Source organism: Apodemus sylvaticus, chromosome 1 (assembly GCF_947179515.1).
Source record: "Apodemus sylvaticus chromosome 1, mApoSyl1.1, whole genome shotgun sequence".
Taxonomy (NCBI): domain Eukaryota; kingdom Metazoa; phylum Chordata; class Mammalia; order Rodentia; family Muridae; genus Apodemus; species Apodemus sylvaticus.
This window is the reverse complement of record NC_067472.1, coordinates 208,528,554-208,556,471: the sequence shown is the minus strand read 5'-3', so window position 1 is coordinate 208,556,471 and position 27,918 is coordinate 208,528,554. Positions and strand designations below refer to the sequence as shown.

Here is a 27,918-nt window from a genome sequence, read left to right as displayed (position 1 = left end):
CTATTCAGGGCTTTATTTTCAATGACAAAGGTGTCTGACACATAGGAGCTCCGGAACAGATAAGGGAGGCCCTCCTGTCCCTTATGCCCCAGGCAGGTGTTCACATAATTAAAGCATACTTTTTTTGTTTTGGTTTGGTTTGATTTGATTTGGTTTGATTTGGTTTTTCGAGACAGGGTTTCTCTGTATAGCCCTGGCTGTCCTGGAACTCACTCTGTAGACCAGGCTGGCCTCGAACTCAGAATTCTGCCTGCCTCTGCCTCCCAAGTGCTGGGATTACAGGCGTGCGCCGCCGCCACCACCACCACCCCTGCCCGGCTAAAGCATACTCTTAAAGTCACTACCAGCTGAGCATGGTGGCACGAACTTTCCATCCCAGCACTCAGGAGGTAAGATTAGGCAGGCTGATCTCTGAGTTTGAGCAGAGCCTGGTCTACACAGTGTGAGTCCCAGGACAACCAAGGCTATGTTGAGATTCTGCCTCAAAAATAAGCAAATATACAAACAAAAGTCATGACTACTATTAATGTAAAGTGGTTTAGATTCACAGATGCCCCCTTGGTGGTGTCCATTTTCTTGTTACTGGGCGAAGACATCGGATGGGGCAGTCAGAGCCTCCAGATGGCAGCTATGCCCTCGCTCTGTCCCTCCCTCCCTCCCTCCTCTCCCTCTCTCGCTGCCTGACTACTTTAAGCACAAGCACGGTCAGTCAACCACCGAGTACACGACCTTTATGTAGACGCAGGCCATTGTGGGAACTCAAGGCGCACCTCGAGTGTGCGCCTATGGTTGCTGCTTTCTCCAGCCTAAAAGCACAGACACAGCCAGGGCTGTTCCCAGCAGTCCATATCCCATCCGCCCCAGTGACCTCTACACTACAGCTTCTTATGCTGAATACCTGAACACAAACACTGAAAAGGATGCAAACAGCAGCAGGCTTCTGAAGGTACAACCAAGAATCCCGATTTCCATGGGTAATGACCTGAGGTCTTTCTGGTAGCAATCTCCCATGTCGCATCGCACAGCTCCATGGCAGCCTTGGCTTTGAACACCTGACTGGTGTACTTTGTTCTATGGACGTGGCTTCGCCACACACTGCCAACATCAACTGAGACTTGAGACTTGTGCGTTATGAGTTACAGGATCTATACTACAAAGCTTGCTGTTCTTAAAATAACATAAAATGAAAGGAGACTGAATATTTTCCTCCTGCTATTCCTTAGCATGTATTGAATAAGTATATCTTTGGATTGATTAGTACATTTAATTTTTTTTAATTCCTGTGCTGAGTGGCTGTCTTGAGGATTTATGGTTCTCCCGGCCTCTGAGTGTACAAACACGTGGTCCTCTCTCCGTCTCTCCCCCCCCCCCTCTCTCTCTCTCTCTCTCTGTCTGTCTGTCTCTCTCTGTCTCTTTTTCACACACACACACACACACACAGCCAAGCCTGGTGGTGCATACCTTTAATCCCAGTACTTGGGAGGCAGAGGCAGTGAACTCAGAGAGCCCAGTCTGCATAGTAAATTCCGGGACAGCCAAGGCTACAAAGAAAGACCCTGCCTCAAAATAAATATATCAATAAATAAACAGATCTTTCTAAAAAACCAGTCCTTTATGGTTTTGCCTAATTGTTTTTCTGAAGCTGGCCACATAACTTCATGAAACTCTGTTTTGGAAAGATAATTTATAAATATTTTAGTAATACTTCTACATATATTTCTCTCTTATAGACTTTTATTTCATTTAATGATTTCATCTCTTCACAAATTGATTTATAAGTTGTATCTTAAGGCTCTATTGTGTTTGGGGTACTCACGTGACGGCACCTGTGTGAAGGCTGGAAGAGTCTCCGGAGTGAGTTCTCTCCTTCTACACCTGAATTGCAAGGATCAAATTCAGGTCATCAAGACTGGCAAGAGACACCTTTACCTGCTGAGCCTAGTATTGGTCTAATATTCTTGGGGGGGGTGTTGTTTTGCTGGTTTTGGCTTGTTTGGTTTGTTTTTTGGTCAGGGCTTATTATTGTCTTGGGGTTAGAAACTTTTGTACATTCTCCTCTACTCTTCAGCTCTAAGCATTTGTGTCTCTGTAAAGCCAGAGAGTCTCCAGGGCACCTACCCACTTTTGCCGCTGTAAACAAACAGCCAAAGACCATGGTAAACCAGTGAATGGGTGTGGCTCAATAAAACTCTATTTACAAAAACAGGACAACTGTTTTTTTCACAGTTCAGCAGGCATTCTCTATAGAGATTCAGGGACGGCCTTTCTTTCCTCGCTGAGCCAAATGGTCTTCCTCACAGGACGATGTTCCCTTTGCAGCCAGAAGCACCACAAATCGTATGTAAGTGAACAAGTGCCTTCACACCAATACTCCACCTTCGGACACTGAAGTGTAAACTTCACATAATTATCATATTGAAAATATTTGTCCAATTTAAAACCAGATAAACGTATTTTCATAAATTTAAATTATGGGCCCTACAAAAAGAATCCGTGAGACTCTGACTGTAAATTGGTTTGCTGCCCTCTACTGTATATCAGTTTATCCCAGACTTCTTTGGAAGTTTAGCAAGAATGCATTTATAAACCAGTGACTTTATAAAGAGCAAATCCTTCAATTTTCTTTGTTTGTTGGTAGTTTTAACTTCCTGTATATAAAACCTTGCATTTTCCCAATTATTTTGATTCACTGGTTCCAAGTGGACCACATACACTGATGCTGTCTGTCCTTTGAGGCTACTGCCACATGTACAGGAGAAATTCCTCACTAAGAGTTCCCACCATGTAGTTCCCATCCAAAGTCACGGTACAACTCAGCACTATAGGGTCAGCCGGTTTTGTTTTGAGAGAGGGTCTCACTAAGTTGCCCAGGGCTGGCCTTGAATTCGTGAACTCTAGGATTGCAGTTGAGCCCACCATACCCCTGGCTTAGAACAAAGTTTTCAAGAAAAGAAAGCAAGCCTTATCACCAACTCAGAGAACTCCCTTTCTATTCTAAACTCTGGTTGTTCCTAGCCTCGTTCTAATGCATTGTTTCCATCAGAGCTAATTAGAATAAATTTTCAATTTTCAAAAATAAACTTTTAAAAGACCCAAGTTTGCTGAGTTCTTGGTATGAATCAGGCACTGTGCTACGCACATCTTAGGCACTCACCAGTGAATAGAAACTTTATATGAGCAAATTAATTATATTTACACTCCAAAAATAATCCAACCTGGTTGTAACATGAAGGACTTATAAGGGACAAGAACGAACAGAAGGGCAGAGACACCAGTTGGTAAACAAGTGTGGTGGAAATATCAAAGTTTCGAGATTATGATGACGACAGTGAGGATGGATTCCAGACGAATTTGGAGAAGACATCCACAGGCAAAGAAGGGCGAGCAGGTAACTCTGCGGACTGCATCCTCTGAGGGTGAGCCAGGTTTGCCGTCTGCCTGAGGGCCTCCCCGTCCTTCCTGTGGCTGTCCGCTCTCTCTCCGCCATGGACTCTCTTATGTTGGTTAAGGTGTCCGATCTGGATGAAGGTCTTCCTACATTCCTGACATTCGTACGGCTTCTTCCCAGAATGAATTCTCTGGTGTACACTAAGGGACTGACGGTGGCTAAAGGCTTTGCCACATGCACTGCACTCATAAGGTTTCTCTCCCGTGTGACATCGACGATGACAGATAAGGGACGACTTGGTCTTGAACGCCTTCCCACACTCAGCGCACTCGTACGGCCTCTGGCCGCTGTGCAGTCTCTGGTGCTGAGCACAGGAGGAGTTGTCCCCGAAGGCCTTCCCGCACTCCCGGCATTTGTAGGGCCTCTCCCCGGTGTGCACCCTCTGGTGCTGAGTGAGGTGAGTGGTCTGGCTGAAGGTCTTGCCACACTGCGGACACTGGTGCGGCTTCTCCCCGGTGTGCGTCTTCTGGTGCTGTGCGAGGTGCGCCTTCTGAGTGAAGGCTTTCTCACACACCTTGCACGCATACGGCTTCTCTCCGGTGTGAATTCTCTGATGCGTGGCAAGCTGTGAGCTGATGCTGAAGGACTTCCCACACTCCCCACACTCGAAAGGCTTCTCCCCGGTGTGGGTCCGCAAGTGACTGGCAAGGTGTATGTTCTGCCGAAACGCTTTCCCACACTCCTTACATTTAAAAGGCTTTTCTCCGGAATGCACGCGCTGATGCTGAGTGAGGGACGCATGGTGGCTGAAGGCTTTTCTGCAAATCTCACACGCATACGGCTTCTCTCCGGTGTGAATCCTTTGGTGCACACTGAGGGAGGAACCATACCTAAAGGCTTTGTGGCACACGTCACACGCGTACGGCTTCTCTCCGGTGTGAATCCTCCTGTGCTGGTTAAGCCCTATGTGGTCACTGAAGGCCTTCCCACAGTCGGGGCAATCAAAGGGTCTCTCCGCAGTGTGATAGCACCTCCAGTGGCGGACGAGCGAGGTGTTCTGTATGAAAGCCCGGCCACACTCCAGGCAGGCATAGGGCCTCTGGCCTGTGTGGCACCTCTGGTGTCGTGCGAAGGAGGAACCGTCACTGAAGGCCTTCCCACACTCACTGCATTTATAGGGCTTCTCTCCAGTATGAATTCTCTGGTGAACAGTAAGGGATGAGCTCTGGGTGAAAGTTTTCTTACATTCATTACATTTGAAAAGTTTTTTTCCTGAATAGATTCCGGTTTCTTTTACAGCTATTGGATTTGGGGGGAAACTTTTACCTGAGTTACAATTATGACTTCTCTCTTCTGAACTGTCCAAATGGAACCATCTTCCAGATTTGATACATACACCCTCTCTCCCCTCTGAGAAGGCTCTGTTATGAATAGCTGTCTCTTCCTCAAATGGTGAGTCCTGCCCCTTCCTCTCAAACACACACTCAGGATCCTGATCTCTGAGAGGGGAGCACTCCAGTTTAGTGCTCCAAGCTCTGCCTGCTACCAGCTCAGCATGCGAGTCCGGCCTTGGAAGCAGATCCTGGGCTTCCTGTACGGACTGCTGGCCTGAAACAGACCAAGAAAACGCATCTCCTTTATTATGCATCAAGAGGAAGAGATCTGCGTCTGTCTCCGTGCAATATAACCTCTGTGTGCCCTGTCCTGCTGGCCCAAAGGAGCCACTCGGAATAACATTTTTGTTTTCCTGAAATACTTGAGTCAAAAATTCCAAACTTGACACTCATCACACATACATACACACACATACACACACACACACACACATACAGAGAGAGAGAGCGTACTTTCCCTTTCTCCAGTCCTCTGCTGAAGTTCATCAATATGCAAAATGAAACAGATGGTCATTTAACATTTACAGATGCCCAAGAAACTGGAAGGCTGGCAAACAGCAAGGGGTAAGAATAAAAGGAAAACTACAGGGAAATGAGCTGTAAAAGAAGGCAGAAAGGAAGAGGAGTCACTCTGAAATCTGAGAGTGTGATTCTCTCTCGAGACTTGTGAGACCTGGCAAGTGTGTGGTGATGAGGCTTCGCATCCGAATCAGAGCTACAGTGACACCACCACACCATCTGCACCTCGCCTGTGAAGAAGGTGGGAGCTGGTGCCAACTCTCTACGCCACCGAAGCTCCTTCTCTGTCCCAGTAAGGAGACAAATGTGTTTAGAAACACGATATCCTGAAGAAGTAAAAATGACACTTTGCTTACACTGTTGTCACTGTGAAACAGAGTGAGCAGTTTCCTGACTTCGACTGAAGACAACTGTTACTACAAGAAGAATTAGAAAGAGGGAGAAGCGGCCCCAAGACAGCACGTCTCCTACAGAGGATCCTATCGGGCAGTGCAAAATAACCTGTAACTGTAGCTCCAGGGGCTCGAAGGCCCTGTTCTCCACAGGCACCTGTGTGCATGTGCACACACACACACACACACACACACTGTCTCTCTCTGTCTCTCTGTCTCTGTCTCTCTCTCTTTCTCTCTCCCTTTAAAATAATCATTAAACAAACAAAAACCACAAAGGGTGAGCTTCTGAAGATCAGGCTCTGACCTGGGAGGGAGCAGGCCTTACCTAAGGAGCCCAGGTCATCACAGTTCTCCCATGTCACATTCTCACAGAAACTCTTCTGAGCCGACACAATCCGTGGAGGACAGTCTCTAGCCATATCTGAGCTGGTCGTCAAGCCCTGCAACGGCATAAGCACACTGACGAAGCCGGGCGGCCAGAGAAGGGTGGAGTGCGTCCACACACTGCAAACAGCAGCCTGTGGTACTTGGTGCTGAGCAGCTGAGGTTCAAGTTAGACCACGAGCGGCTTTATTCTGAATGTGTGCGTGTGGAGGGCAGGGGTCGCAGCGCGGGCTCCTCTGGGAAACCCGCCGCTGTCTTCATCAGATCAGCTGTGTCTGCTTGCACGAGCCTAGCAGGAGCAACCTGTGGACTGGTGACTCTCTCAGAGGCGGAGAGGGTCGCGGGGCCCTCACTTGAGATTCCAGCCCCTCCTCCTGCGCCTGAAAGCAGTGCCATCCTAACTGCACATGGCATCGAGAAGCACACAGGCTGGGGATATTTGTGAAAAGCAGATTCCATCTATGCCACTGTGGAGGAGACACGGTTCATAGCAGGTGCAGCCACTTTGGGGTCACCCACACTTCACCCAGCATCTCCTGATCTATGCTCAGGAAGAAAATCCAATAAACGCATTGGTTCCCCGGAATGGACTTTGGTGGAAGCATGCACTGGTGTGCTGGCTAGTTTTATGTCCAGTTGATACAAGCCGAGTCATTTGAGAGGAGAGAAGCTCGGCTGAGGAAACAATCCTACAGAAAGGCCTACAGGCAAGCCTATAGGATATTTTCTTAATTCGTGATCCATGTGGGAAGGCCCAGCCCATTGTGACTGGTGGTCCTAGATATAAAAGGTGGGGTTTTATATAAGAAGCCATGGGGAGCAGGCCAGAAGACTACATCCTCCATGGCCTCTGCACCAGCTCCTGCCTCCGGGCTCTTGCCTCGCTTGAGTTTCTGTACTGACTTCCCTGGACAGTGGACTACAGGCTGTTATATGAAATAAAACCTTTGTCCACAAGTGCTTTTGGTCATGGTACTGCATCACACCGATAGAAACCTAACTAGGACATTTGGTCATTAGGACCTTATAATGACGGTGGATGCCTTTATCCTCCCAGGGAAGGAATTCTCCTAGCAGAGAGGAACGGGACGGACTGAGATCCTGCTCACAGTTTTCAGACACTCGCTCTAAATCAAACATCAGACACCTGAATAGCATGTTTGTGACATGCACATGCACACGCATACACATGCACGCATACACGCGCACGCACACACACACACACACACACGCACACACACACGTACCAACTCACCCTGCGTGCCCTCAACACAGCATCAGCATCCCAGGCTGCCTGAGACACGGGGCACTTAGGGCTATGGTGCAGGGGCTGTTTGCTCGGCACCGCAAGGGACAATGCTTCTTCACTACGGTCCTTTAGAGGGAACTCCTTGGTCTCCTGCGCGGCCTCCACGTCTGAAAGAGAAGATCACAGCAGACAGCTGATCATGTGCTGCAGGGGGCGGGAGCGCGCATGCGCACAGAAACGTGCCTGCAGAATGCCCATACACACAAGGTAATCCTTAACAACAAAGCGCAAAGGGCTGGAGAGATGGCTCGGCTGTTAGGAGTACGTGCCACTCTTCCAGAAGACCTCAGTTCAATTCCCAACACCTGAATGGTGGCTCGCAACTCTAACTCCAAGTCCAGAAGATCTACTGTCCCCTTCTCCCATTTTCAAGCACCAGGCATGCATGCGCTGCACTGCCCAGACATATGCACAGGCAAACACCCACACACAGAAAACTAAGTTATACAGATGCATCACAAATAAATAAATAAATAAATAAATAAATAAATAAATAAATAAATAAATAACAGAGATGACTCGGTAGGACTGCGAGGGCCTGGAGCCGCGCTGGAGAGCAGAAAGACGACGGGGAGATTCTGAGTCCCAGGGCATGAGCTGCCCGGCAGCAGCCACTGCCCCACGCCCTCACACTCACCCGGGCGCTGGTCTCTTCTCAGCTTTCTTTTCATCACCCAGGGATCCTTCCCTTGTTCCAACAAGGCAATCAAATCTGGCTTAGAAGCACAAAGTCCTGGATCCATACGAAAAACGAGGAAAAAAGAAAGAAAACCAGGATGTTGTTGCGCTGGGGGTCTTGACCTGGAATGCAGTCCCCTTAGCGTGACATCGCTGCAGGGATGGGGGATAAATGGAAGATTGCGCTCCCACGGGCAAGGATGGCAAGAAGGGTGGGGCAGGAGCGGGCTCCCTCACCCAGGGACGCCAGGCTCCTGTAGTTGTCCAGCGTCACCCTCCAGTACAGACTCCTCTGCTCAGAGCTGAGCCACTCCCACTCCTCCTGGGAGAAAACCACAGCCACATCCCCAAATGTCACCAAGCCCTGAAATGACAAAAATGTCCCGTTGCTCAGCCAGTGCCCAAGATCGCGGTCACCAGAGGGTTCTCAAGTGAACTGTGTCCTCCCACCCCGTGTTCAAGCCCCGTCCTAGTCCCTTAGGAGGGAAATGCGTTTGGAGAGTGCTTTAGTTAAGGCTGCTATTGCTATGAAACACCATGACCAAAAGCAAGTTGGGAGGAAAGGGTTTGTTCGGCTTACACTTCCACACTGTAGTCCATAATTGGAGGAAGGCGGGACAGGAAGTCGGGTGAGGGGCTGGTGCAGAGGCCATGAGGGGCACTGCTTGCTGGCTCGCTCCTCATGGCTTACTCGGGTTTCTTATAGAACCCAGGACCACCTACTCAGGAGTGACCCCACCATAACGAACCGGGCCCTCCCACCATCAATCAGCAGGTTACAAAAATGCCCTCCAGGCCTGCAAACAGCCTGATCAATGGAGACATTTTCCTGAGGTTCCCTCCTCTCAGATGACTACAGCTTGTGGTGACATAAAATTCGCCAACACAGGCATGGAATTCACATAAAAAAAATTGCCATCAATTTCTAACAATACGTAAAGAAAGCTGAGTTCTCCTGGGCACTCCAGGTTCTTAGAGCCGGGCTCAGCACATTGAGACACACGTGCATCCTGGACCAGGAAAGAATCCAGGACAGGCCCTCCACAGATCGGAACAGCTCGTCCCTCAGCGAGGGTCTGAGGGCTGCTGCTGCCTGTCGTTGTCCCTGGAGGTCCATTAAGACCAAAGAGAGGCCTTCTTAAAATGAGCATGCGTGCGGCAGAATGAGAAGCACTGTTTTAAATTAACAGAATGGGTTCAGGTGCTGGCATGGAGGTGCGGACCTGAAATCCCAGTGCTTGGGAGCCAGAAACAAAAGCATTCCAAGTTTGAGACTAATGTGACACACACACACACACACACACACACGCACACGCACACGCACACGCACGCGCACGCGCACGCGCACGCACGCACCTCAAGATCCTGCTTCAAAGTAAAAGACCAGGAAAAGGGATAAAGCAATCTTTTCAGCCTCCCAATCTGAGTATTCCTCACTGTACCAAACCTGATGACAGCAAACCTAATAAACAAGTCACAGCACTGACCAACACCTGAGCCCTTCTGCTGGAAGGTTTACACAGTATAAACTAGAGCTCCCATGAATGCCTGTGAATAGGACACCATCATAACTTTAACCTGAAGGCACTAGAACTCAATCACGGAAAGATAGGAGCAAACGGTTGATATTGTGTGTGTGTGTGTGTGTGTGTGTGTGTGTGTGTGTGTGTGTGTGTGTGTATAGGCCAGGGATCGGTGCTCTGTATCTCTTCCTCAATCACGTTCTGCCTTTTTTTAAAGTTCACGAGTCGACATGGACTGAGGCCGTGTGCTCGCTCTGCAAACACTATGGGACCAGCCGTCTCCCGGCCCGTGTTAGTACCCCCATGGGGATTTCCTCAGCTGGGCACTGAGAATGGCTGATGCAGTCTGCCTCGCCTGGCCGCGCCTGGCAGAGCTGGGGATTGTCCTATGAGCATGAGCGAATTGTGACTAGCATGGAGTCTGAGCCTCCTGGCTCTCAGCCTCCTGCCTCCTGCCTCCTGTAGCATCCTGTCACAAAGAACAGAGCCAAGTGACATCAAGTGCAGTCCACACTCCAGCGGATTGCACCAACTGGATACAGTACCACGTCCACACAAAAAAGGGAAGTGACCGAAGTGTGGGGCGGGAGTGAGGAGGCTACCTTCAAGGGGCGTTGTTTGTGCGCCCAGAATTGACAAAGAGTGAGGAAAAGATACTGTTCCAACATAGAGCAGGCAAGCAGCGAGACCCTGGCGCGGAGGTGACTGCTGACTCTGCAGGGTTGTTCACCTCCTCACACGGTCTCCCGGGGCTTCCTATAGGGCCCAGTCCTGCAGCTCCAGCTTCACGACCCTGGCTGGTCAATATTGTACTTATTTTGTTTTCCTTCAGATCTTCAGATTCTTTTCAGACATGCTTTACTAACCAAACCAAATCATCTTTATGTTTTTAAAAATCTGTATGTTTTTAGAAATATAAATGAAAAGATGATTGCCTATTTTGGGGGAAATATGAAAAACCACATTGTACATACAGCAATATTGTTTACATGTTAAGTGGCACCACAACAGAATAATTTTATAGTTCTTAAACAGAGTTTAAAAAGGGGGGTAGGGAATCTTCAGGTTACAAAACTCATTCTAAAAGAGGTTGTTTTAAAAAAGAAAAGAAAGAAAAAAAGAAAGGGAAAAGAAAACCACTTTTTTACGTGGGCCAATGGGACAGATATGTCCAGTGTCTCTGTCATTTGTTATTACCTTGTTGTCATCAAGGAGAACAGAATTGCATGATTCCCAAGGGAAAGAAAAGCACTGTAGAATATTTTCTTATAACTGGCAATAATTTTTTTTTTCAAGACAGGGTTTCTTTGTGTAGCCCTGGCTGTCCTGGAACTCACTCTGTAGACCAGACTGGTCTCGAACTCAGAAATCCACCTGCCTCTGCCTCCCAAGTGCTGGGATTACAGGTGTGCACCACCACCATCCGACTTTCTTTTCCTTCTTAAAGCAAAAGTCTCACTGCGATGCCTGGTTTATGTAACTCCTATGCTCAAGACGCTGCTGGGCCTAGGTAATGCAGCATCCTGAGTGCCGGAGACAGCAGACCGTGCCCACAGGTGCCATCCTTCCTCCCTTTTCCTTTACATTCTCTCTCTCTCTCTCTCTCTCTCTCTCTCTCTCTCTCTCTCTCTCTCTCTCTCTCTCTCTCTCTCGTGTGTGTGTGTGTGTGTGTGTGTGTGTGTGTGTACATGCATCTGTGCCTACAGAGGCCAGAAGAGTGTGTGTGTGTGTGTACATGCATCTGTGCCTACAGAGGCCAGAAGTGTGTGTGTGTGTGTGTACATGCATCTGTGCCTACAGAGGCCAGAAGTCACCATCAGATCCCCTAGAACTACAGGTACAGAGAGCTCTCAGCAGCCTGATTTCCTTGTCGAGTTCCCAACTCTGGTCCTCTGATAAAGCAGTAAAGTGCTCCTAACCGCAGGACTCTCTCTCCAGCCTCAATATTTGAGATTTTAAAGGCTGATCATGAAATGTGAAGGCAACTTTCCAGAAACAAAGATGAAGATGACAGGCAGAAGACAGGAGTATAATGAGGAACCAGCCTCGGACAGCAGCTCGGCCCCTCTAGGGGTGGGGCCTTTCTTCAGGGATGCCTTGGCAGCTCTGAGCAAAGGGCAGCGAGATCTGTCCTGGGGCGACCTCCCTGGTGCTCAGAAGAGAAAGGAGACGCACACATCCCAGAGACGCACACATCCCAGAGACACACACATCCCAGAGACGCACACATCCCAGAGACGCACACATCCCAGAGACACACACATCCCAGAGACGCACACATCCCAGAGATGCACACATCCCAGAGACCCACACATCCCAGAGACCCACACATCCCAGAGACACACACATCCCAGAGACACACACATCCCAGAGACGCACACATCCCACACACATCCCAGAGACGCACACATCCCACACACATCCCAAAGACGCACACATCCCAGAGGCACACACATCACAGAGATGCACACATCCCAGAGACCCACACATCCCAGAGACGCACACATCACAGAGACGCACACATCCCAGAGACCCACACATCCCAGAGACGCACACATCACAGAGACGCACACATCCCAGAGACCCACACATCACAGAGACGCACACATCCCAGAGACCCACACATCACAGAGACGCACACATCACAGAGACGCACACATCACAGAGGCGCACACATCCCACACACATCCCAGAGACGCACACATCCCAGAGGCGCACACATCACAGAGATGCACACATCCCAGAGACCCACACATTCCAGAGACACATACATCACAGAGACACACACATCACAGAGATACACACATCACAGAGGCGCACACATCCAGAGACGCACACATCCCAAAGATGCACACATCCCAGAGACGCACACATCCCAGAGATGCACACATCACAGAGACGCACACATCCCAGAGACGCACACATCCCAGAGACCCATACATCCCAGAGACACACACATCCCAGAGATGCACACATCACAGAGACGCACACATCACAGAGACGCACACATCACAGAGACGCACACATCACAGAGACGCACACATTAGAGACACAGCACCATGAGGCCAACAGTTAGAAATAAGGACAATCCTAGCATCCAGAAGGATCATGGGATCCAGGTCTCCATGAGTTCCTGGTTTGCCAAGACTACACAGTGAGACCCTGTCTCGAAGTCAAAGGACTAAGAGAGAGGGGTCCCAGACACAAGGTGGGGAATCTGGAATCTTGCACAATGCCCTGACTTTCTGGTAACTTTTCTGTTGTGAGCTCCTAGAGATCAAGAAATGCTTTTAAATTTAAAATTAATTTTAAAGGTCTCATTGCATTGTGTGTGTGTGTGTTTATGTGTATACAAGCACGTATGTGAATGTCAGAACTTTTCAGGTTCTCTCTCCCTTCATGAGGCTCCTGGGATCATACTCAGGCTGTCCGACTTGGCAGCAAGTGGTCTACTTCTGAGCCATCCCTACTGGCCCAGTTAAAAATTGTGGTTGTGTGTGTGTATGTGTGTGTGTGTGTGCGCACATGTATGTGTATGTGTGTGTATGTGTATGTATGTGTGCACGCACATGCGTATGTGCAGGTATGTGTGTGTATGTGTGTGCATGTGTGTGCATATGCTTATGTGTGTATGTGTGTATATGTGTGTGTGCACACGCATATGTACGTATATGTGCATGTATATGTGTGTATATGTGTGTGAGTGTATGTGTGTGCGCACATGTATGTGTGTATGCGCACATGTATGTGTGTATGTGTGTATGTGTGTGCACACACCTATGTGCAGGTGTGTATGTGTGTGTACACACACGTATGTGCATGTATATGTGTGTTGTGTGTGCTGAGTCCCTGTCATAAGCAGTATGCTGAGCTTCCTTCATTATTGCTTTGAGAGAAGTTTTCTCACTAAATTAGAAGTTCACCTCCCCCCGTCAAGCTGACTGGCCAGAGAGCTCTATAAATGTAGCTGCGTCTGCTTGGAAATGCCAGTCTACAGGAACACACCTCCCTTCTTACATAGGCACTGGGGATTCAAACTCAGGCCCTTCTGCTTCAAGAGCAATTACGCTTCCCCACTGCGCCCTTCTTCAACCCCCTAAACCAGCCTTAGCCACGATATATCTCTCCTTCACTGTGAGAGCATCATAGAAGCCAGGTAGGACTGCTGCATTTCTGAACATAAGAATCCTTCTGAAAAAGGATCTGGAGTTAAACACCTTTAATCCCTGCACTTGTAAGAACTGGGCAGAGCTCTGTGAGTTCAAGGCCAGCCTAGCCTAGTCTACATAGTGAGTTCGGGGGCAGTCAGGGCTATGTAGATAGACCTTATCCAAAACAAAAAGCAAACAGAAAATCCTGAGATAAGTGGTACAAGGAAGGGGACTGGACGGATCATTTCTTCAACCAAGAAAGAACAGTTGGGATAGCAAGGGAAGAGAAGGGGTTTGAAGCTATCCTGTAGCCCCACACTCACCAGAGTGAGACGAAAACGGCACCCAGGTCAGGTCTCTTAAACTGAAAACTTTTCAGAGAAAATAAACACCATTAAGTATTGAAAAAGCAAGACTATTTCAGGAAGCAGGGAGGAAATGTGACTCACCTGAGACTTGGCTTTAAGTTTAGTCCCGGCAGGGGCAGCTTCCTGTTTGCAGTTTATCTCCTGGAGGAAGTTGGTATCTCTGGAAAGCAGAGCTGGTGGAAAGGAAGGGCTAGACACCAAGTCTACACAAGACTACACCCTGCATGAGCAGAGCGGGGCAGAGAGATGCCCCTTATTACCCTGTGCTGGAGTAAGGAGAGGGTAGGGTGTGGAGTGAGGTTGTCTCTTTTTTGGTCTTATTTGCATGGATATATGTGAGCCATGCGTGTGCCTGATGCCCACTGAGTTCAGAGGAGAATGTGATAACCCCTGCAACTGGAGTTTGGGACGGCTGTGGGCCACCGTGTGGGTGCTAGGAACCCAACCTGGGTCCTCTGCAAGAGAAACAAGCACTCACAACGCCCAAGCCATCTCTCGTCCCACTGCAAGTTTCTTCATGTCTTGAAGCACGGACGTGGAGTCAAGACTAAACTAAGCTGACCCTGCAGATGGCAGCGTCCCTCTGCGTGACTGCTCTGACTCTGCTGAGCTTTGGAGGACTGATTCTTATTTAACCATCGCCGTCAAGAGCCCGCAGCCACCATCTCCAGCACCAAGGCCTCGAGAACTCTCGGACCTACCCTTCCTTCACACCCACAGCAGATTCATCTCTGTCCACTCAGCGCAGACACATGGCACTCACCTTTGTGCGCAGGCCCCGAGGTCACTGCCCCTTGCCAGCCCCGGGAGGCCAGGCCATGCCCGGCGCGTGCCCTTCCCCGGGCGGGGCGCCCAGGAGCCGCTGTCGTCATCGCCGCCGGAACTCCATCAGGCCTGGCCTTTGTGCAGGGGGCGCCACGCCCCAGGAGGGCCCGGGGTTCGCGTGACCCCACACTCACCACCCCCCGCATATCACGCGAGGGGCGCACGCTCTCCTCGCTAGGCTGCAGACACCCTTCAAGGCCTTCAACACTCAGGGACACACCCCCGGCAACACCCACGCCCGCCACGCCCCGGTCGTTAGCCACGCCCTCGCCCTGCCCAACACGGCCCTGAAGGATCGGACCTCAGGCAGTTTGGCCGGAACACACCGGAAGTGAACTTTGCTTGAGCGCAAGGCTCCTGGGAAGTGTAGTCCCCAGCGGAAAATCCGGTAGACCACACAACTGGCTCTGTTGGTTTTTAACAACAGACCACGTCGGAGAACCACGGGACCCTGCCGAAAACACGAGTCCCAGGAAATACAAAACAGTTCCTCAGGGGCATCTTGGAGTTGAGGTGGCAATCGGTGCAGCAGCAGGGCTAGTGGCGCGTGGTTTGATTGGAGGGAGGGGAGTTGGAGGATGGCGTGAATTGGGCTGGGGTAATGCGGGGGCTGGTTGCATGTACTTTCTGAGATTCAGTTGCTGCCATTACAATCTTCATCTCTCCACCAGACCACCTCAACTTCAGTGGCCAGTGTTCAAAATGCCCTTTCTAGGTCTCCAGGCTTCCCCAGGTTTCCTTCTGGGGTGCTACTTTAAAAATGTTTATTCTTGCCTTTAATCCCAGCACATGAGAGTCAGAGGCAGCTGGATCTCTGAATTCGGGACCAACCTGATCTACAGAGGGACAGTCAGGGCTACGCGGAGAATCGGGTGGAGTGTGGCGAGCGCAGTTAATTCTTTGTCGGTTTCATACATGTTTATACACTGTATCTTGATCAGATTCAACACAAATCTCCTCGCCCAACCACCCACTTCCACATTCTTGTCTTCCCATGTCGGCATTCTTGTGCTGGCAATCGCAGTTTCTATGAGTTCGTGAGCACTCCTTGCTATTCTCAGAATCTTACACTCTCTCTCCTGTCTAGTATGATGCTCCCGACCCTTGGGAAGGGACGCATAAATGTCCCGTTTAGGGCTGTGAGCTGCCTGCTTTTGTCACTCGGTTATCATCTGAGAGAGTGTTGTGTGGCCCTGGCTGTCCTGGAACTCACTCTGTAGACCAGGCTGGCCTCGAACTCAGATCTGCCTGCCTCTGCCTCTGCTTAAGTGCTGGTTTAAAAGTGTGTGTCACCACCGCTGTGCAAGCAGAATATTCTTTGTATAAAATGTTTGAGACCAGAAGTGTCAATTTGTTTCTGAGTGGTAAATATGTGCATAGCAGAATGAAAAATTTTAGAAAAGAAACCAAAGTCTAAATATAAAAACCATTTATGTTTCATTCACAGACACCTCCTATAGCCTGAAGGAAATTTAATACTAAAAAAATTTAAGCAAAAACAATATCACCCGAAAGATTTTTTTAAAGGCTGGTTTGCTTATTTTATGTAATTGAGTGTTCTATCTGCAAGTACATCCGCATGCCAGAAGAGGGCACCAGATCCCACATGGTTGTGAGCCCCAGTACTGCTGCTGAGAATTGAACTCAACATCTCTCTCGGGAAGCGCACACTGCTCCTAACGTCTGAGCCATCTCTCCAGCACCTGAAAGATGTTTTTATTTTATGTGTGTGAGTGTTTTGTCTTGTGTATTGTGTGCACTGCATGCCTACAGTTCTTGTGGAGGCCAGAGCATCCCCTGGAAGGTGGTTACAGAGCTGCTATGTGGGTGAATCTGGGTGGGGCCCCAGCCCAAGCCCTCTGCAAAAACCACTGAGCCATTTGTCCTGGCAATTTGATAACAGATTTTTAGTTTTCTTATTTTTATTACAATCTATTACCTGGGAGTAGAATGTACCACATGTGATCTCATATAAGCATTCAGAAAGTTTCAGACTTTGGAGCATTTTAGATTCTAAACATTCAGATTAACGATACTCAATTCTGCCACTAAGAGACCACCTGGGGTTCATTCAGGAATGCAAGACTAGTTCGACATTCAAAAATCATCTTAGGTAATTTACCATGGTTAACAAGCTAAACAAAAATCACAGTCAGCTCTAGAGACTTAGAACTGTAGTTCTCAACATTCCCCAATCTGCAACTCTTTACCACAGTCCCCATATGTGGTTCCTCATGGTATGCTGCTACTTCATAAACGTCATTTTGCTCCTGTTATGAATGTAAGTATCTGATTCGCAGGATATCTGATATGTGACCCCTGTGAAAAGATCTTTCAACAGCCAAAGGAAGGGGTCACAACCCACAGGTTGAGAACTGCTGACTTAGAACCTTCCGGAACCATTACCTCCATCCAAGAGCCCGTGCCCTCCACAGGAGCTAACTTCCCGACGGCCCTGACAGACAGAAGCTGGAGCCACAAAAAACGCGGAGCTTGTGAAGGAATTGGCAAGAGACCACTAGCTGCACGGGACCCGAAGCAGGAACAGGTGGAGCACACACCCTGGTTGCTCCCCGACTCTCAGCTTCTAGTCTTGGTTGCTGTCTCCCGTGAGTTACCATTATAGAAACCAGTTGGCAAAAGCCTCTGGAAAAAATAATTTGCAGACTTAAACTGTAATAGATTATGTACGGGGGAAAGAGAATGAACTTAGGGTAAACAAGGAAAGGTAGGCACACCGTCCAACAGAATCTACCGTGAGATGGGCTTTTCAAAAATTACCCATAGTCCTTTGGAGCAGCTAGAATGGAACTTTGGATCCCCTATTGTCCTGTTTCTGCAGTGTGTATTCATCCTGCATGTAATCTTTCAGTGTGGTTTTATTCAGGGTCTCACTGTGTAGCCCTAACTGCCCTGGGACTCTGTGAACCAGGCTGATCTCTAACTCAGAGACCCTCCTGTCTCTACCTCCAGAGTGCTGGAATGAGATGTGTGTGCCACCAAACCCAGCCACAAGCAGCCTTTTAAATTTTTATTTGTATGTGCGCATTTGTAGGTTTGGTGGCCTGTGTGTGCGTGTGTGGAGAGCAGAAGTCAGGACTGAGAGTCTGTCACGCTCTACCTTGTATTGTGAGGTGATCTCACGGTGATCCTGGGCCTCACTATTTCAGCAGACTGGTCTGCCAGGGGTTGTTAATAAATATAAGAATTTTTCTTTTTTTGGACCAGACTGCATATACACCTGCATATATAATTTATTTTCCCAAATAAACTCTAATTTTTTTGTTCCAGTCCTTAACTTCTAAGCACTTTCTAAAACAGGTTATACATACCAGACCATATTTAATTTCTTTACCAATATGGAAACATAACTTTAGGATCATTAGAACGTTTCCATCTTAAACACACTACACATGCTAATTGTCATCCACCTCAAGACACTCTCAGTTTCTAAATTGTTATCATCACCTAAGCCACATTCCAAGTCCCAGAGGCCATAGTTTAGAAATAATATTTCTGATCTAACACATTTTCTAAGTACTCCCTATGGGTCAGTGTACTGAAGTCCTATCATTTTATGTCCTCTTAATATCTCTTTCATTAAAGTTTTAACTTTCCCAGGTTGGAAGTGTAGGTCAGTCTTCCTGGACACTTCCTAGTGTCATACAAATGGCTCGAGCTGGTGCCAAGAATAAGAACTTAGAAGCCCTCTGTCACACTGGTCCCCCTGCTCTCACCACCTCCTTTAAACGGCCTGCTGGAGATGGCCTGGGCACGTATGTCACAATGGTCACTCTCCGCACGAGATGACCTCCCAGAGCTCATACCTGCTTGTTGTGACTCAACAAAGGAAATCTGTAACCCTGGACCCAACAAAGCAGCGGCTCAGGGATACCCCCTCCTGTCCCTTTGCCTCTGTGTGGCCTCTGTGTTCTGTGCTGACGTGTCTCCTAATCACTGAAGAGATGTTCTCCATCCAAACTTAATACAGCCAATCATGTTGCTAAGCATTTCACATGCATTAAAGAAATAAAATAAAAATTATAAAATAATTTTATAATGAGTATTAGAAAGGTTACATCAATAACATATTTTTTAAAAGGGTTTTTCTGACTGTAAAATGAATGATTAATAAACTTGAAGGAAACAAGATGAATCACAGACATCTGAAGGAGTGCAAGCAAGACAACTGTGTTTTGGATCAGGAGGCTAATGGGAACAAAACTAAATGGAAATATTTAGCAGGTATATTGCACAGGACTTGGGGACATAGATGGACGCCCGAGATGACCGCGTCGAGGACTCACCAATGATGGATGGTTTAAGAACGTCCGCTGAAGACTTCTCCCCACCCCTCACATTCCTAAGGGCTCTTTTACTTGTGTGAAATCTTCCGCGTAGAGCACAGTGAACAATGTGGTTGAAAGCTAAATTCTCTGATGAATGCTACAGGTTCGTAGGTGGCTAAGGGACTGCCATGGGGACACAGTGTTACGGTTTTTCCCCAGTGTGACGCCTTTGGTGGTAATTAAGGGATGACTTCGTTTTGAATGTACTTCCACATTCCTTACATGCATACGGCCTCTGGCCAGTGTGAAGCCTCAGGTGCTGAGCACGGGAGGAGCCATCGCCAAATGCTTTTCCGCACTCGGTGCATTTGTAGGGCTTCTCTCCAGTGTGAACCCTCTTATGTCTTCTAAGGTAGGCAGTATGCGTAAAGGTTTTGCCACATTCGTTACACTCAAAAGGTTTCTCTTCTGTATGGATTTTCTGATGTCTGGTAAGATAGGAACTTCTTTTGAAAGATTTACCACACTGCTTACATTCAAAAGCTTTTTCTCCTGTGTGGTTTCTCTGATGACTGGTCAGCTGGGAACTCTCTCTGAAGGCCTTCCCACACTCCTTACATTCATAGGGCTTTTCTCCAGTATGAATTCTTGAGTGAACAATCAGGTGTATACTCTGCCGAAAAGCTTTCCCACACTCCTTGCATTTAAAAGGTTTCTCTCCAGAATGGACTCTTTGATGGCCAATGAGTGACATGCTGTGGCCAAAGGTTTTTCCACAGATCTCACACTTGAAGGGTCTCTGGCCTGTGTGAATCCTGTGGTGTACAGCCAGGGATGACCCGCTGCGGAATGCTTTTCCACACACGTTACATGTGTATGGTTTCTCTCCGGTATGAATTCTCCTGTGCAGAGTTAGTCCTATGTGAACATTGAAGACCTTCCCACAGTCAGTGCGGTCAAATGGCTTCTCTCCGGTATGATAATGCCTAAAGTGGCGAGTGAGAGACATGCTGTACCTGAAGACTTGACCGCACTCAGCACACTGAAAGGGCTGCTTGTCATTATGACACCTCTGGTGTTGAGCAAAGGTCGAACTGTCCCTGAAGGCCTTCCCACATTCCGTACACGTATACGGTTTCTCCCCAGTGTGAATCCTCTGATGCTGAGCCAGGTGGGCAGGCTGCCTGAAGGATTTTGTACACTCCGTACATTTATACGGTTTTTCTCCAGTGTGAATTCTTCTGTGTACTATCAGGTATGAATTCTGGCTGAAGGCTTTCTTACATTCCTTACACTCAAAGAGTTTCTCGTGAGTGTGTGTTGTGTGATGCTGAGCGAGGTGGTGGCTCTGCTTGAAGGCCTTCCCACAGACTTCGCATTTATATGGTTTTTCGCCCGTGTGAATTCTCTGATGAACAGTAACAGATGAGCTGTGGGTGAAGGTTTTCTCGCATTCATTACATTTAAAAATGTTCTTCCCTGCACAGATTTTCTTGTATTTTCGTCCCTTGGGATTTTTGGAGAAGTTTTTCTTATTTGACTTGTGAGTATAAGCAGTCTCTTCTACACTATCCAGACTGGCAGATTTTAAAGACCTGATGTGTCTGTAACCTATGTCTTGAGTGTGGGTTCCTTTAAGGGTGACTGTTTCTTTCAGGTTAGATGTTTCTCGGCTCACCATCTGTCTATCAGAAAGGTCTTTACATTTCTGCTTTCTTCCAGAAGTGGGAGACTCAGGACCTGCAGTGCTCTCCACGGACACGCCATCAGACGCCAAACGCCTCCAAGAGAATTCCTGTGTCTTCTCTACAGAATCTCCACCTAAAAAAAATGTAAGACAAAAAGTCTTCTTTCTCATGTGCTATTAGCAAAAGCAGTAAAGTGAAGTAATTCTAAATGATTTAATAAATTCCCTACAATCGCCTTCAAGCATTTCAGCTGGGAAATGTGCAAGGATGTCCCTGAGAATAGGAGCTCTGTGATAATCTTGACTCTACTGAATGAAGCTGCGTAGGAGCGTGATAAAGCAGAGCTGGGGGCGGGGGGGATGCTTCCACAGCCGCTAACTAGAGAGGTTAACATCTTCCCGGATGCGTCACTCTTCAATAAACCGGGAGACCGAAATAAAAAGGACAAAGAAGGAGGAAACTCGGCAGCAGGGCAGGCTGCTTGCGCTCTGGATGCCAGGGTTTCCTCTCCACACCTCCCGCCAAGCTTCCTCATGGCTGCCAGGCCAACCATGGCAGAGCCAGCCGACCACAGATGGAGACCTCCAAAACCACGGGCCAGAAATAAAACCTTCCTCTCTTACATCGTGCTAGAAACAAATATGGCATCAGGGAAGAGCTATAGAACATGGGGAAAAGACAAGGTAAACTAACAATAAAATGAGAAGTCATTTGTAATGATAATGCTAATTTGGCCAGAATACAACTTAAATTCACTTCTGTAATGTCTCCTACCTTTAAAATATTTTTGTATTTATGTATACGCATTCAGTATGTGTGGATGATTTGTCTGCATGTATGACTATGCACCATGCACATGCCTGGTGCTTGCAGAGGCCAGAAGATTCTCCTGGACCCAGAGTTGCAGACAGTTGGGAGTGCCATGCAGGTGCTGGGGTGGGGCAAGCCTTACCCACCGAGGTAACCTTCCACCCTCCCGTTTGCTACTGTTACTTAATTAGTATATATAGTTAGGTTCACTTAGTTTACCTACCAGTATATCTAATTACTACTGCCTCTCGAAACTCTCTAGAGATCCCTGGCAACCACATACACCACACAATGCTTTAGGACTTCCCTTGGGATTTAACGGCGGGTGCATGAATATAATTTCATAATCAGGAAACAGTGCTCCTCAGTAAACCCTTTGTGTTTGTGGCTCAGCACACCAAACTCTTTCTCATACAACTCAGGCTTCATAGTAAGGGCTTTTGTTTTTTTATTCATTCTCTCACTTTCAACAGCATAGGAAAAGCATCACACTCAGGCCAGGCTGAGAGATGGCTCGATGGCCCGAGTTCAATTCCTAGCAACCACATGGTGGCTCGCAACCAGGTATACACGCAGATAGAGTGAGCGCCCTTAAAACATAAAATAAATGGATGATCTTAAGAAAAGATTGCTTTTTTAAAAAGTATGGGATCTTGTTAGCTGATGGTGGAACAGGTGTCTCCGTGAAGGACTATGGAGCTGAGACTGGCTCGTGAGCACGTCTGTAGGGGTCACCAGTGAGCCGTCTGTAGGGGGTCAGCCATGAGCACATCTGTAGGGGTCACCTTGACTATCTGAGATGATGTGGGAAGATCCAGCCTGCCTATATGCCACACCACTCTCAGCGTTGGGTCGGTCCCTGGACTGTGATGCAGAACTTTTGATCACATTGGGAACTCCAAGATTGTAAACTGGGAAAACCTTGTTGTGGTGTGTCTCAGCTCTAGCTCACACCTTTGATCCAAGCACTAAAGAAAGTCAACCCTAGGTCAGGAGGCGGAGCTCGGAACCAGCCAACAGGGCGTGAACACAGGAAACAGAATGGAGGGACACTGAGAAGGAAGGCAGTGTGGAGGAGGAGGAGGAGTCTTTTGTTCTGGGACATCAGTGAATAGGAAGGTCATGGGTGCTTTCTCTGCCTCTCTGAACCAGCAGACTGTCACCCCAGCATCCAGCTGGAGTCTTCACTGGTCAAATCCAACGTTTGTCTTTAAAACAACAGGACCGTATATGAGGAGAGAAAGCTAGCCTCACCACAGCCAAGCACGCTTCTGCTCTGCTCCGTGACCAGCTGTTTCAATGTCAAGCCGAAATGAGTCCCCCACAGTGATGGATGACAATTTGGAACTACGGCTAAAATAAACACTGTCCCCCTGAAAGCTGCTTCCGTCGGGGAGCTTCATCACAGCAACGGAAGCGGAAGCGGAGCTAGCGCATTCTCCTTTGTACACAATGACTTACTACAGAGACTGGAGGAAAGCGGAAGGGAGGGAACCCGTGCCAAGCAGGGAAGCCTCCATTCACACCAGGGTCCCAAGGCTCAGGAAGAGTCCCTGTCTGAAGACAGCGGTGGAGCCAGTCCCTAGAAAGGTCTCTCAACCTGCCTCTTGGGTTCTCACCTTGGACAGTGCTTCTTGTCACCTGGCCCTTCACCTGCCAAGGCTCCTTCCCATGCTCCAATAAGGAGATTAGAGGTGGTTTGCAAATGCAAGCTCCTGCATCAAAAAAAAAAAAAAAAGACATGAAAATAGGCCATGTTTTGGTTGTTTAGATTCCTAAGCCAGCTCCTTAAATCTCATGCAACTACAAGATAAAAGGATGAAACACATTTACAGGATAGTCTGCATAAAACTCTGGAATAGTCCGGTGGCAGCTGTCAACAGTCAACCTTACAGCAATTACACCGTTTCTTATGGAGTGGGAGAAGGGCAGGAATTTAGCGTGGTGTTTTTAAAGGGCCATCACAGTAATACATGAGATATTTCTAAAAATAGCCTGCTGGGACATAGGCGTAAAGAGATGTCTCGGTGCTTGGGAGAACACGCCATTCTTGAACATGTTCAACTCAGCCCCCATAATTAGCAGCTCACCAGCACCTGGAACTGCAGCCCCGGTAGATTTAAGACCCTGTTGTGCATGCAACTCCACTCAATGCACACACCTCCAGATAGTCACATAGAAATCTTGGTTTCGTTTTTTTGAATCAGGGTTTCTCTGTGTAGCCCTGGCTGTCCTGGAACTCACTCTGTAGACTAAACTAGCCTCTAACAAGAAGAGGTCCAACTGCCTCTGCCTCCCAAGTGCTGAGATTAAACACATGCACCACCACTGCCTGGCGGCATAGATGTGTATATGAGTACACTGTAGCTGTCTGCACACACACCACAAGAGGGCATCAGATCACATTGCAGATGGGTGTGTGAGCCACCACGTGGTTGCTGGGAATTGAACTCAGGACCCCTAGAAGAGCAACCAGTGCTCTTAACTGCTGAGCCATCTCTCCAGCCCACGTATTTTCTAAATGTATCTAAAATACAAATGAAATCTCTTTTTAAAATTAAAATAAATAAACGTCTAAAGGCTATGAAAGACAGTTTGGAGTCTGAGTCAAATGAACTACCTGTCTAAAGCAGAACAAAGCATAGTAGCTTGTGATTGTAACCCTAGCACTGGGAACCCTGTATCAAAGCAAGCAGCACTCCTCAGAGGACAGTGACAGGATCCAGAGCCTCTGTAGCTTTTACTTTCAATATATCCCCCAGGCGTAGAAGGGTCCATATTAGTATCCACAAGAGCCAGCATCTGAAGATATTTTAAGACATTGGATTTCACTTATTTATCATAAATTAATAAAAAGATACATATTTTGGGGTCAGTGAGATGGCTCAGAAAGTAAAGCTATTTGCTACCAAGCCTGATGACTTCAGCTGATCTAAGTTCTGTAAATCATACTCTAATTTGTTCCTGACGTACACGTGCCACACACACACACACACACACACACTAATAAAAATCAATGTAATAAAAAATTTAGGAGACATATTTGAAACATGACCTTCCATATTGTTAGTAAGCAGGCCATAGTCTTCCCGAGCCCCATTGCTTCCTGCTGGTTTTGAGACCCTTGAGGCTGTCCGGTGGCCAATTGTCTCACCTTAGGACCACAAACCTCTAGCTTCCACATAGAGAACACTCCTAACAGCAGGACCACTCCAACACACACACACACACACACACACACACACACACACACACACACGAGCGAGGTAAAAAGACCCAAGCTCTGAACTTGAAATCCCACCAGTTTCCACCCTGGAAACCTCTGCCATTACCACCCCGCCACCCTCACACCCACCTTCACCCCCGACTCCCCAACCTCACCCCCACCCTCACCCCCGACTCCCCACCCTCATCCCCCACCCTCACCCCCACCCCCCACCGTCACCCCCACCCCCCACCCCCACCCTCACTCCCCCACCCCACCCTACCCCGTTCCTCCTAGACTACACAATACCTGGCTCTCCTCTGGTTCCTGCTGCTTCTCACCCAAGCAAAGACAGCCAGCCTCTTGTGTCTCTCCCAATAAATCTCTTGTGTGAGAATTGCTGTGCTATGTAACTTTGGCATTCCTTTCATCCTGAGGCCAGGATACACTTCCCTTGGTGAAATCTCCCCGCACCCCTTCCCCCATCCCCAGAGCTATTAAAACTTTGGGGAATCCTTTCCCCTCAGAGCCATAACACATTGGGAAAGCCTTTCCCCTCAGAGCCGTAACGGTTACACTGATGAGAACAGCAGAACTGTAACATGAAGGCAACACAGAACACAAGTGCTGCCCAGTTCCCACCGTGTCTGCCCCAGTTCCCACCGTGTCTGCGGCTCCAACTGCCTAGAGATATAACCGCCAGTATCTGATATATGACTGCATATGAACTTGGTCATCTAACCCCTGCACAATAAACACAGCTTTGGTAAGAGAAGTGTGACAGGTGACTTAAGAGCGGATTCTGGCTTATCCACAGGGAGAAGGATTGCTTACCCACTGAAACCAAGTTCCGATAGTTCTCCAGCACCACGGTCCTGTACAAACTCTTCTGATCAGGATTCAGCACTTCCCATTCCTCCCGAGAAAAGTCTATTGCAACATCTTTGAATGTCACTGCATCCTGAGAAGACACAAATACATTTTACAAATGTTTGTTATGTTTTTATTTTTTTGTTTGGGGGAGAGGGAAAAGTTCCCCTTGGGAGTCTGTTGCTAAATGAGAGAAGACACAGTGGACCACATCTCATTAGAAAGGTCTGGGAAATTCAAATATGGAGATAGAAAACAAGCTGGTAGATGGCTGGGCGTGGGACAGAGAGTAAGTGTAAGGGAGAAGATGCTTCTGCCCAGGAATTCAAAGCCAGCCTGGACAACCTGGTGGGCCACCTCCTACCATTTCAAAACAAAAATACAAAGAGTAAAGGCCCGGTGCCTCCACAGCCTTCTGTGCACGGCCAGTCAAGAGAGAGTGAATTCCCAGCAGCGCTTTCACTTCTGAGCGCAGAGGTGAGATCTCTACCTTCTCTCTGGAAGGGAACAGCTAGGAGCACACAGGGCCTAAGATCAGTGGAGCAGCTGGGACAGAAGTCTTCCCGCTACCATTTGCAGCAGGGAGCCTGGCAACTCCACAGCCTTCTGTGCACAAACCCTGCCAGGAGAGTTAGTCTCCCAGGAGTACGGACACAGGCTTACAGGTCCACAGAAGGGACAAGCTCCAGCCAGAGACAGCAAGACCATCTACAACCAGAGATAACCAGGTGGTGAGAGGCAAGCACAGGAAACCTATCAACAGGGTTTCTCTCTTAAAGAAACACAGGAGAACATGGGTCAACAGGCAGAAGCCCTTACAGAGGTAACACAAAAATCCCTTAAAGAATTAAAAGGAAACACAATCAAGTGAAGGAACTGAACAAAACCATCCAGGATCTAAAAGTGGATGTAGAAACAATAAAGAAATAACAAAGGGAGACATCTCCGGAGATAAAAAAAAATCTTGGAAAGAATTCAGGAGTCATAGACAACAACAGAATATAAGAGATAGAAGAAAGGGGCTGGAGAGATGGCTCAGCGGGTAAGAGCACTGACTGTTCTTCCAAAGGTCATGAGTTCAAATCCCAGCACCCATATGGTGGATCACAACCATCCATAAAGAGATCTGACACCCTCTTCTGGTGTCAGAAGACAGCTACAGTGTACTTACTTACATATAATATAATAAATAAATCTTTAAAAAAAAAGAGAGAGATAGAAGAAAGAATTTCAGGTGCTGAAGATACCCTAGAAAACATTGACACAACAGTCAAAGAAAATGCAAATGCATAAAGCTTGCAACCCAAAACATCCAGGAAATCCAGGACACAATGAGAAGACCTAAGGATTATAGGTATAGATGAGAGTGAAGATTTCCAACTTAAAGGGCCAGTAAATGTCTTCAACAAAATTATAGAAGAAAACTTCCTTAACCTAAAGAAAGAGATGCGCATGAACATACAAGAGGCCTACAGAACTCCAAACAGACTAGACCAGACCTGAAAGTCCTCCTGTCACATAATAATTAAAACACCAAATACACTAAGCAAAGAAAAAATATTAAAAGCAGTAAGGGAAAAAGATCAAGTAACATATAAAGGAAGACCTATCAGAATTACACCAGACTTCTCACCAGAGACAATGAAAGCTAGAAGATCCTGAGCAGATCTCATGCAGACCCTAAGAGAACACAAATGCCAGCCCAGGTTACTATACCCAGCAAAACTTTCAATCAACATAGATGGAGAAACCAAAATATTCCATGACAAAACCAAATTTACACAATATCTGTCCACAAATCCAGCTCTACAAAGGATAATGGATGGAAAACGCCAACTGAAGGAGGGAAACTACACCCTTGTAAAAGCAAGAAAGTAATCTTCCAACAAACCCAAAAGAAAATAATCACACAAACATAAAAATAACATCAAAAAAAAACAGGAAGCAGTAATCACATCCCCTTAATATCTCTTAACATCAATGGACTTAATTCCCCAATAAAAAGACATAGACTAACAGAAATATTTTTCATGTAAATCTTCAATTTTATCAGAAAATGTTTGTAATTCCTCTTTCAATTAATTTAGTAATGTTTTTATGTCTACCATTTTATCTGCATTAT

The 27,918-nt window shown here is 47.6% G+C and overlaps 2 protein-coding genes across 6 annotated transcripts in view; both read right to left on the bottom strand.

The window, feature by feature from the left end:
- Nucleotides 1–1,881: 1,881 nt before the first annotated feature.
- On the bottom strand, nt 1,882–15,162 carry Zfp28 (ZFP28 zinc finger protein). Of its 5 annotated transcripts, none has more exons than XM_052172229.1 (7): nt 14,873–15,162; nt 14,191–14,282; nt 8,305–8,431; nt 8,027–8,122; nt 7,336–7,496; nt 6,022–6,136; nt 1,882–4,996 (listed from the first exon to the last, which is right to left on the bottom strand). In XM_052172229.1, exons 1-7 carry the CDS (start codon nt 15,078–15,080, stop codon nt 3,315–3,317), a joined length of 2,481 nt encoding a protein of 826 aa, XP_052028189.1. In that variant the 5' UTR covers nt 15,081–15,162; the 3' UTR covers nt 1,882–3,314. The 5 variants fall into 5 exon arrangements, with proteins under 5 accessions (XP_052028189.1, XP_052028190.1, XP_052028191.1 ...); XM_052172230.1 differs by lacking the exon at nt 14,873–15,162 and adding an exon at nt 14,065–14,112 and having other exon boundaries at nt 14,191–14,277; XM_052172231.1 differs by lacking the exon at nt 14,191–14,282 and having other exon boundaries at nt 14,873–14,910.
- Nucleotides 15,163–16,348: 1,186 nt separating this feature from the next.
- The window catches only part of Znf471 (zinc finger protein 471), a 36,456-nt gene continuing 24,886 nt past the window's right edge, over nt 16,349–27,918 (bottom strand). The window contains exons 4-6 of the mRNA XM_052172234.1: nt 25,761–25,887; nt 23,341–23,436; nt 16,349–21,044 (exon numbers count right to left, since the gene is read on the bottom strand). Of these exons, the coding sequence (XP_052028194.1) occupies nt 19,426–21,044; nt 23,341–23,436; nt 25,761–25,887 (1,842 nt within the window). The 3' untranslated portion in view covers nt 16,349–19,425. The remainder of the gene's footprint in view (nt 21,045–23,340; nt 23,437–25,760; nt 25,888–27,918) is intronic.